The 11,405-nt window shown below is 33.1% G+C and overlaps 1 protein-coding gene and 1 pseudogene across 1 annotated transcript; one reads left to right on the forward strand and one right to left on the reverse strand.

Moving 5' to 3' along the window:
- Positions 1-4,020: 4,020 nt before the first annotated feature.
- LOC108467000 (rab escort protein 1) lies at positions 4,021-8,384 on the forward strand. Its single transcript, XM_017767432.2, has 9 exons — positions 4,021-4,814; positions 4,943-5,065; positions 5,216-5,315; positions 5,895-5,933; positions 6,045-6,291; positions 6,373-6,448; positions 6,803-7,055; positions 7,322-7,402; positions 7,967-8,384. The coding sequence occupies exons 1-9, from the start codon at positions 4,126-4,128 to the stop codon at positions 8,057-8,059; spliced, it is 1,701 nt and encodes a 566-aa protein (XP_017622921.1). The 5' UTR covers positions 4,021-4,125; the 3' UTR covers positions 8,060-8,384.
- On the reverse strand, positions 8,124-11,372 carry LOC108467001 (catalase isozyme 2-like; annotated as a pseudogene).
- Between the last annotated feature and the right edge of the window lie 33 nt (positions 11,373-11,405).

Here is an 11,405-nt window from a genome sequence, read left to right on the forward strand (position 1 = left end):
TAATTGAAATTTTTTAATAAAAAACATATATATAATAATAATTATTATTAGATGTGAGTTGTAAAAATAATTGTGTAAATGTTATTCAAAGTAAATATTTTATCTAGAAAATAAAATAAAAGAATTATAAAAATATATATCGTATATAGTTTAACGGAGTTATACAGCAAATTATATAAAGTCGAAATAACGTGAACTTCATTATAAACTCTTAGAAGTTCGTATGATAATGTCTTATAAAATAATCAAAGGAAAATAACACTTAAAGTAAATAAGGAATTTTATCGTATCTTCTTTTCATTTACAAAAGAGTTCTATATATAAGCCATTGACATTCAATGCAACACAAATAAATGAAACTTATTTATCTGCTTCATTAACAGCATCTTTAATAATGAATGGGAGGTTTAACTCATTACTTTCATAAATGCTTAAAGGTTATATACATCCATTTAATGTATTTACAACATGTTCATCTTATTTTTTTTACTTATTATGTACTATGTTCTTTTTCTATTATTATTGTTGTTAAAACTTCTAAAATTTTCATTATCATTATCAACATTTTTAAGTTAGGTGCTTTTTGTTATCATTACACATTATGCCTCATTTAGTTACTAGTGTAATAATACGAGAAAAAATTATTTATTACATGTATATTACAATAGTTAGATATAAAATAAAAATATTTAGAAAAAATTAAAATTAAAATTAGAAAGATAAGTAATAGCTCTCGTAAAAGATAAAATCTCTTCAAAATAAATGAAAAATTTTCAATAAATCATTGAAGTGATTAAATATTATCAATTAAATTAATTTATTAGTAACCCATATACTAAAACATATGTAAAAAATAATACTCCGACTCAAGGCTTTAGCACATTCGGAAAATCACCATAATCATTTCTCTTATTTCTGCTGTAAGGTACTAACTTTTGTCTCTGTAATCTAATTTATGATTGCATGACTTTCTTGAAAAGATTTAAGCAAAACATGACGAAGCACACATTTAGGGAGGGAAATAGACGTGCAAACTCACTTGCCCAATTAGGAAGGAATTTTCCTTGCCTCTGACTGCAAATGTTTATATTTTAATTTATTGCATGTTTGTACTCCACCTAATAATGTTAATTCTATTTTTCCTGACTAGACTAATAGGGTGTTGTTGTACTATACTCTTTATAAAATTTTACCTTAATAAAGTTCTGTTAAAGATATATGACCTAAATTTTTGTTAAAATAAAATACAAATGGTAAGTTAGGGGATCTATGAGGCCGAAGGTCGTGACTTATTGTAGATCTCTAATAAGTAAGATATTGGGTTGGGGTCTGGCTCCCGCGATATAGGCTGCACGAGTGAAATCTATATAGAAGTATACTACCTCTATTATACTACCTCTATTTGATATTGATTAGAATAAGATATTTTAATCTTACCGCATTACTTCTATTTGACTTTGACTAGAATCCTATAAATAGATGTAGTCGTCTCTCATTTTGTATCATTCAGATATCTGTTTGTTCTATTTTTCTTCTTTTTCTTTGCGATACATTGCCGTTATTGACATTCTATTATCACAACTTACTTTTCATACCAAAATAAACATTGTAGATGAGAAGTAATAACATTTCAAATTAGTCACAATGAGCAAATTAAACTCATGATGTAATAACAAAAGACTAATGTTTTTGGAATTGGATATATGGTTGAATCAGTTAGACCATTGATCATCCATTCGGTTCAAACAAATAACATTAAAAATTCAAAAAATATTAATTTTTTTTCTAAATTTTGGTTCAACCAGTTTAATATCAATTCAACTGTTTTTTGCCTAATATATTTTGATTTAAGGGTTAATTCGTTTTTATCACTCTTCAAATCAGTAACTCAATCAATTTTCAATATGATTCAATTTGGATAATACTACAAAAGACACTGGTTGAAATCAAATATTAGTTGACACCAAATCCCTAACCAATATCCCTAAAAACTTTTTCCCTCTCATCTACTTAAAAAAAAAACGATATAAATGAAATTAGGATCACCGCTATATGATAAATGTAAATTAAAGGGTAAACTATACAATCGATCACCCAACTTTAAAATTTTTAATTTAGCCATTAATGTTTGAATTCTTTCATGTTTAGGTCACTTGTTAAATTGATAATGGAAAGTCTTTTATAACTTGTATAATAACACATTTAATCCTCAATACTTATATATTCTACCAATTTGATTATAATTCTAAATAATTCAACAAATTTAACTATTGATATTTACAAATTCTATCAATTTGATTCTTAAACTTTCTAGTAAAAGTTTTCAGCTTTTAAAACAGAGACATTGCACGTCCATAAATTTGTAAAACTCAAAAAAGAAAAAAAAATTCTTTCAACTAACGAGCTGTTTTTTGAGCTAATTTCTAACACCAATGAATTTATCTTTTATTTCCTTTTCTTTCTTTTTTTTATTATTAGTTTTCTTCTAAATATTGTACTTTATAACCCTTTGATTAATAACATTTTAGCTAAAGAAAATGGAAAAAACTTAAAAAAACACTTTAGATTTGTCATTGTTGTTAACAATATGATATCTCCTTTAAGATATATAGAAATAGTCCTCGAAGTTGGAACTTGAAATTGAAAATTAAATATAGAGTTAAAAATATGACTTTAAAAATTTAATTGTTTAAATTAATAATTATATAAGAAAAAATTATGAACATTTAATTTTTATAAGAAAAATGTGAAAGAATTAATTTAATTTCCTTTTATTACATTGATAATGCTTTTTTTTAATTTTATAAATGGATTAAGAGTTGATTATGTGTTTATTGATTTTTAATTTTAAATCCACAATAACCAATAAGTATCATAATGATATCATTTAATGTCAAATTATTTACTAAATTAATTAATTAAAACTAAAATCATACCAATAAGAGGAAAATTATTATTTATAAAATTTTATTATATTATATTTTTAAGATTCGTATTTTCTCACATTAACTTTTTAAAATATACACAAAAGAGGGTTATATATTAAATTTGATAATTTAACTATAAATAAAATAATTAATAGATGTGGGATGTATTTATTCTAAAAGTAAAATGCTTTGATTAGAAAATTTAAAGATCAAGTTGATAAAATTTATAAATATAAAGAGTTAAATTTATGAAATTATTTAAAATTAAATGCAAATTGATATGAAATAAGTATTAAATATTAAATATATTATTATACCAATTAAAATAGATTTTCCTTAATCAATTTTAAGGAAGGGATATTCAAATTTTAATAAAAATTTTTAGTTGATACTAGAGGTGTGCATGGTGGCCCGGCCCGAAGGCCCGCTCGAAATGTGGGAGATTTTGGGTAAAAATATAGGCCCGAAAAATAGGCTTAGGCAAAAAAAAGGCCAGTTTAAAAACGGGCCGGGCCTCGAGTAAGGTATTTTTGGCCCGAACCCTGCCCGAATTCACTACATGATAATTTTTTAATATTATTTTTTATTATTTTCTCCTATTTTGCTACTATTTTACTATTATGTTGCTATTATTTTGTTGTTATTATTTAGATATTGTATAAAACTTATTTTATTGTTAATTTTTTTATTAGATTTGTTAATTTTGTTATTATTTTAGAAACATTTGCTTATTAAGTTGTACCTATTTTAGTGTTATTTAATTATACATATTTTTTAAAATTTATTTTTAATTTGTTGAGAAATATTTATTTGATGTTTTTAGTATTTTTGATGGTTTATATATTTTAAAATTATATAAAAAATAATATAAAAATTAATATAGACGGGTTGGGTCGGGTCGGGCCTGGGTTTTAACATTTTTATTAGAGCCGGACTTGGGCAAAATTTTAGTCTCATTTTTCGGGCCGGGCTCGGGCCTTACAAACGGTCTAAATTTTTAGTTGAACTCTGCCTAAACCCAGCTCGTACCGGCCTGAACCTGGCCCGGCCTGAACCTGGCCCGACCCGGCAGTGCACACCTCTAGTTGATACCCAGTTTACCCTAAATTAAACAAATTTTTTCATTTTCTTTTTGATAATTCGGAGCTTCCATTTTCATTTGCTCAGGTTGTAGCGAATTTTCTACCTTTGCTTCGCCATGGACGACATCCCACCCTATCCCCCAATTGATCCAACCACCTTCGACCTCATCGTCATAGGCACCGGCCTTCCCGAATCCATCATAGCCGCCGCCGCCTCTACCGCCTCTAAATCCGTCCTTCACCTGGATCCCAATCCCTTCTATGGTTCCCACTTCTCCTCTCTCCCTCTTGCCGATCTCCCCTCCTTTCTCTCCTCCCACTCGACCTCACCATCACCACCTCGCTCACCTTCTTCCGACGACCCTAACGAATTTTCTCTCTTGGAATTTGCTACTCGTCCTCTCTATTCCTTTATCGATATCTCCACTTTTTCTCCTAACCTCCTTGATCAACACTCTAGAAAGTTCAACCTCGATGTGGCTGGACCTAGGGTTTTGTTTTGCGCCGACAAATCTATTGAGTTGCTACTAAGAACTGGAACCAACCAGTACATGGAGTTCAAGAGTGTTGACGCCACTTTCGTTGGGGACAACAAGGGCAACCTCTGGAGTGTGCCGGATTCCAGAGCTGCCATATTCAAAGACAAGAGCCTGGGACTCGTGGAGAAAAACAAGTTAATGAGGTTCTTCAAGCTGGTGCATGGACACTTGGCTGGCGAACAAGACGTCAAGATTTCCGAAGAAGATTTGCAGAGTCCGTTTGTTGACTTCTTGAATAAAATGGGATTGCCGCCCAAAATTAAATCGTCTGTTAGTCACAACTTTTTTCGTTTTTTATTTTATTTTAATTTTCCCATCTCTAGTTGCCTCCTCATTGATTCAGTCGTAGGCGTGATTCTCAACCGCTTTTGATTTTTTTTTCTTGTCTTTACAGGTTTATATTGTATGCTATAGCAATGGCGGATTATGATCAAGAAGATACAGGAGTTTGTAGAGATTTGCTCAAGACAAAAGATGGGATCGATCAGTTGGCTTTGTATAATGCATCTATTGGCAGGTTAACTTTTATTGTTTCTGTTTATTTTTCAAGTCAAGTCTTCAACTAAAGTTCAAAAATTTTCAACACCATGTTGAAATTTGAGAAGAAACTTATTATATCAAATTGTGGTCTATATTTATGTTCAATGAAATTATTTATTGTCTTTAGGTTTCAAAATGCATCTGGGGCTTTCTTATATCCTATCTATGGGCAAGGAGAACTATCACAAGCTTTTTGCCGTCGTGCTGCTGTCAAAGGTTGCCTTTATGTAAGTTCTGACGAGGAGAGAATTATTTTCTTTGATAATTTTGAATGCAGTTATTGATGTATTTCCTACCGTTGTAGGTTTTATATATATCATTACATGTTAACCTGATTTTGTGTTTGCATCTGTTTGGCCTGATATATTTTTTACCAACTGCTTTTATGTAAAATGAGTGGATTCAGTTGCTTGATATTTAAATGCTAAGTTGTCTACTATTTCTGCTAATGATTTCCTTAAATTGATGTTTATCTGTGGATAAACTCCAGAAGAAAGTAACAGTGGATGGTGCCTTGAGTTACCTATCATTTCAGAGTACCCAATGGCAACTACAGTTCATTCAAATATCCTCCTATGTCCTAATTGGATAGACATAAAAGGAGTTTATCTGATATAGTTCTCCTCAGTCATATTCACCTCCTCTATGAGTTGGTTGAAGGCATTTGACATCTTTGAGATACCCAACACCAAACAGCAATAGAGTAGTTCCTAGCATAAACTGTGTGACCAACAACCTGACTTTACATGAGATTATTATGTTTTAGCATAAAATTATGCTAATCCATTTGAATAAACATGACACAGGTATTGCGTATGCCGGTTACTGCATTGCTTGTAGACAAGGTATGGAAGCATAAGCCAGACTAAATTATGCTAGATATTTGTTATTCTAATCAGACTGTTAATGACGTTAAGGTAAAAGAACTTCATGTTTTTCCCTTGAAAACTTCTCAGGATACCGGGTGTTATAAAGGTGTTAGATTAGCTTCAGGTCAGGATATATTCAGCCAGAAACTGATCCTTGATCCAACCTTTAAGGTAACATTACCATTAGGATCATCCCCGCCACTTCCACTTAAAGAAAAGCTTCCCTTTTTCAGTCTGAAGGATGATAAAGGAAAGATAGCAAGGGGAATATGCATCACAAAGACTTCTTTGAAGCCTGATATATCGAACTTTTTGGTTGTATATCCTCCAAGATGTAAGATTGGTTTCTTTTGCTTTTGTTGAAGATAAGAAACAAAGAAAAACTAGTAACTTCTTTTTTTTTGCTTCCTCCTAGCATTGTTTCCTGAACAGGTTACTTCAATCAGACTTCTCCAAATAGCTAGCAATTTGGCTGTTTGTCTGCCAGGCATGTAAGTTCCATTTAGTTTCTGAAGAGGATTGGTTTTATCTTCTCTCTGTTTGTTTTTACGTTGATGAATTTTATCCACTGTTATCTTTTCACTTCCTTGTTGAGCTGCTTTTCCTGTGGTTACCTTTGAATTCTCTGAGAAACTGTTTACCTAGCATTTAGTTGTATTGTCTTTCAGACATTAAAAGCTCAATTTTATGGTTTTATTGATAATTAAGTGAATAGAGAAACTTCACCATTATAATTATTTTTATCGGTTGATGTTTTCTGTTCTTATGCATAATACATAGGAGGGAGTAATTTGAGTCTATTTGCTTAAGTCATGAATGTAAGTATTTCTCCCTGTTCTATTCAGGTTTGTGTTATATATCTCAGCATTATGTAATGATGATGATCAAGGAAAGAAGTTAATTCATGCAGTCATGAACACGCTTCTTACAGTTCCTCTAGATTCTGAAAGTAATGCTGCAGTTCAAAGTGAGACTGCAGAAATTGGTAGTGCAGTTCAAGATGAGACTTCAGAAAGTAGTTCTGGAGGTCCAAGTGATTCTGGAGAAGAAAAACCTACTCTACTTTGGAGTGCGTTGTATAGTCAGGAGCTAACTTTGGTATGTTTCTTATGGTCGCTTTTCTTATGTGTATCTTCTTAGTTACTAATATTTTGGTATTGTGACTTTGGGCCTTTTGTTGTGCTTCTTCTTCTTCATTTTTTTAAAGAATAATCATGTTACCTTTTCCAGAAATCTTTTAAGACTTGGGACATGGTTTAGAGGGATGATACGATCTGCCTAACAGTTGTTAGGACTTGGGAGTTTTGTTAATGTGCTGTGTTGATTGTAGTGCCCTTTTCAACAGAAATATATTTTGTTTTCAGGGTCAAGTTGATTTTATCTGTTCAACTCCCATGCCAGATGGTAAACTGAACTACAATGATCTCATAGATACGACTTTTAAGGTACTCAGTTTGCTAATGTTCATGAAATTTAAAATTATATTCTATATGAGTGTGCCATGTTTATAATTCTTCTGGCACAATCTCTACACATACAATTATCCTGTTGGGGTTGCTTTATTTGATCTTTTTATGTGCGATCTTTGTTCTTTGGGATGAAATTTCAGATTCACTCATGCTACATTTGGTTACTAGTGTAATTACATGAGTAAAAAGAATATTTAACACATATGTTCTAAAATAGTTAGACATAAAATAAAGAAGAATTAGTACAAATTTAAACATGCAATTAGAAAGATGAGTAAAAACTCTTCTAAAAAAAAAAGTCCTCTTCAATGTAAGTGAAAAGTTTTCCTTCTCTTTGCTATAAACAAGTCATATGAGTGGCTAAAAGTTACCAACTGTGATTAGTTTATAGCTAACTAATGACTAAAACATGTGAAAAAAATAATACTCCAACCAAATGTAGCATCGAAGTTAATTGAAACATTAACTGTACTGAATTACAGATGTTTTAACATTTCTTATTGTTGATTGGAATGTATTACTGGTTGTGGAATATGATAGATATTTCAGGAGATTTACCCTGAGGAAGAATTCTTTCCGGAGACATCCTTAGAGAATCCTGAGGTTGATGGTGATGCTTCTCCGGAGACATAAAGATTTACTGAATGGAATATAATCTCTACCTAATGGAGCATCTAACAATCCAGATCCTTTTCCAAGACTGTGGTTAAGTGATTGGAGGATGCCGTTATCAAATGATGTATTTGAAGTGCTGAAGAAAAAAGGAAAGGGATTTGAGAGGACATTGTGGTTTACGGATTTTGACTTGGTTTCCCATGTATAAACATGTGTTGTATCCATCTTTTACTAGTTGTATTTTGGTCGGATTTTTTGCTACTTATACAGGTCTGATGTAACAGTAAAAAAACAATTTCCCCACGAAGTATGAAAAAGAGTAGCAGGGGCAGTTATGAGGTTATTTAAGTATTTAACACTTTCGCATCCTGTGGAATTACTGTAAATGAAATGGTTGGCACTTCCAATATTAGCATTTCGAAGAGGTGATGGTCTGCGGTTCTCTCGAATCCCTGAGAATGCATAAATACAGTAACATAGTGATGCGTCTTATTACACTCTCGACGTGAATAATTGCTATATTATTTTGTGTTCTTATTCAGGGGATACAGAACTAGTTCACTACTTGCAAATGCATCACATTTTGGGACTCCCCTTTTCATCAATAACTTGGTCTCACACTGAGGCGAGAACTCAGTTTCTGACCCAAAGATTTGTCAGTCTGTAGCCACACAAAGACGATTATCATGATTATTATGAAGGCGAAAGATAATTAGCATGTTGTGGGTGTTTGTATAAAATAATAAAAAGATCAAAGGATGAGAGTCCCACCTGCGACCAGTATGAGACCCAAATGCTGCGGATCTCATATGTGACCCTTGGATCAGACAAGGCCTCAATCCAGCGTTTAACAAAGCGTTCTTGCCTGAGACACAACCAAAATGGCATTATAATCTACATGTCAATGAATGTATAAAGAAATGAAGCAATTTCACATTTCCTCTCCAAATAAAAAAGAAGACCTGTCTGGTGCAAAGGATCTGTATCTTTCCCCGGCCTGCTTAAAGTTGTTCTCCTTCTCAATAATGCACTGTGACAATACAATAGTTGAGAAACCATAAACTGATTATTATCAACATCACCCACACACACAAGAACCAAACCTTGTCTCTCTTGCCGCTACAAATGGCAGTAGGGATAGGGTACTTCTCAGCATGGCGCGCTGGATCAAACCTTGAAGAGAAATAGTTCACCTAAAGAGAAAAAAAAAAACATCAAAGGCCACAATGCATCAATTAAATGGTTGCCCATCATGGACTTAACATGTCATAACTACCTCCTCATCTCTGTGCATGAAATTCATAAAACCTTCATGGTGATTATTGTGATAAACACATTTAGGAGCATTTGCTGGAAGCTGCAGATAATTGGGTCCTAGGTGGTGCCTCTGAGTGTCGGAATAGGAGAAGATCCTTGTTTGGAGCAACTTATCATCCGATTAATATATACCGGGGACAATGATGGAAGGGCAGAAGGCTAACTGCTCGTTCTCAGCAAAGAAGTTATCTATGTTTTTGCTTAGAACCATTTGACCCACCGGCTGCAATGGCAAGATGTCTTCCGGCCAGGTCTTAGTTACATCAAGCGGGTCAAAATCAAACCTATCCTCGTCAGCGGGATCCATCACCTGAATGAAGAGCTTCCACTCAGGATAGTTCCCTGCTGCAATGGAGTCAGAGAGATCTTGTGTGGCATGGCTGTGATTAGCTCCACCAACTGTTATGGCCTCATCCTCCAACAGGTTTTTAACCCCACAAGTAGGTTTCCAATGGAACTTAACATAATGTTCCTTCCCAGTCTTGTTGATTAGTGTATAGGTATGAACCCCAGAGCCATCCATGTGCCTGTAATCCTGGAGAATACCTATATCATCAAACAGGAAGGTGAACATATGCAAGCTTTCCGGATGGTGCGAGAAGAAGTCCAGAATTCTCCAGTTTTCCTGAATATGGGACTTCGGGTTCGGTTTAAGGGCATGCACCATATCAGGGAACTTCATTCCATCACGGATGAAAAACACTGGGAAATTGTTCCCTACTAGATCAAAATTACCCTGGTTCAAGAAGAACAAGCATGGATAAAAAAACTAACAATGTTAATATGCTGCTGTAAGGTCCAATATTACCTCTCGAGTGTAGAATTTCACGGCGAAACCTCAAGGGTCTCGCAGAGTTTAGGGACTACCACGTTCATGGATAACAGTGGAAAATCTAACAATGAGTGGTGTCTGGACTCCAGGACCACGAAGGAAATCAGCACATGTGAGATGAGATATGTCATGAGTGACCTCAAAGAACCCTTTTGCACTTGCTCCTCTAGCATGAACTACACGTTCTGGAATGCGTTCTCTATCAAAATTAGCACCTCCAGGTTTTGTGAAAAATGCTACAATGAACAAACATGATATAGGCACACACCAAGTATCATATTAATTACCTCTTGCTCCGACAGTGAGCGATGAGTTATTGTTCCAAACTGGTGCACCAGAATTGGTGGTCCAGAATGGGGAATTAAAGGCACTTGAAGGACGATGCTGCGTCAAAAAATAGCTCTTATAAGAAGATAAATAATGATTCTAGAAGATAAACTAGTGGACTTTGTTCGCAAATTGATACACAATACAACCTCAAAAAGACAAATACTAATCCAATCTTACCTCCAAGGCAGGTCGATCTGGTACGAGTAATGAAAACTAGAACACAATTCACTATTATATAAAACGTAAGTCAATAATTTTGTTCTTAAGTTTCAACCACTGAGATAAATGTTCCTAGCAAAATTAGAAGACATAGAAACAAAGGAAAATGAGATTCAGCAATGAAGAAGGGGTAATTTTGTTAGATATAATCCACCAAAAAGTGCCAAAAAGTGGAGTAACAACAACAATAGCAAGCTTAACAAATGGATAAAGTTAGTAGTTTGTACCTTGTAAGGATCCATGAGGAGAGAAATAGGAGATAGAGTGAATCTGTTTGTGTTGTGATTAATATACCCGTTTTGTCTGCCTTAAAATTTAAATTAATTGACAAAAGTGAAAATGCAATAAAAAGAAAATAATATATAAAGTTTGAAGGCCATAGGTGAGATGAGCTTATCCTGTTTTCGTGGTTTTAGGGATAACCAATACCAATGCAAATGCAACAAAATGACAATTAAAAAGAAAAACCAATGGCAACAAAATGAAGTCGGACTAATTTCAATTATATATTTCTTTCAAGTATTCCCAATTCAAGCACAGCCACAGCCATTAGACATATACAAGATGATGAGACAATTATTGCATCCTGAGTTTGGAAGTTATCATCTCATATCTTCGACTAAATTAGGTAATTATGTCGTTTTTTAAATTAGGTTTATAAGCTGG

This window comes from Gossypium arboreum, chromosome 7 (genome assembly GCF_025698485.1).
Source record: "Gossypium arboreum isolate Shixiya-1 chromosome 7, ASM2569848v2, whole genome shotgun sequence".
Lineage (NCBI taxonomy): Eukaryota > Viridiplantae > Streptophyta > Magnoliopsida > Malvales > Malvaceae > Gossypium > Gossypium arboreum.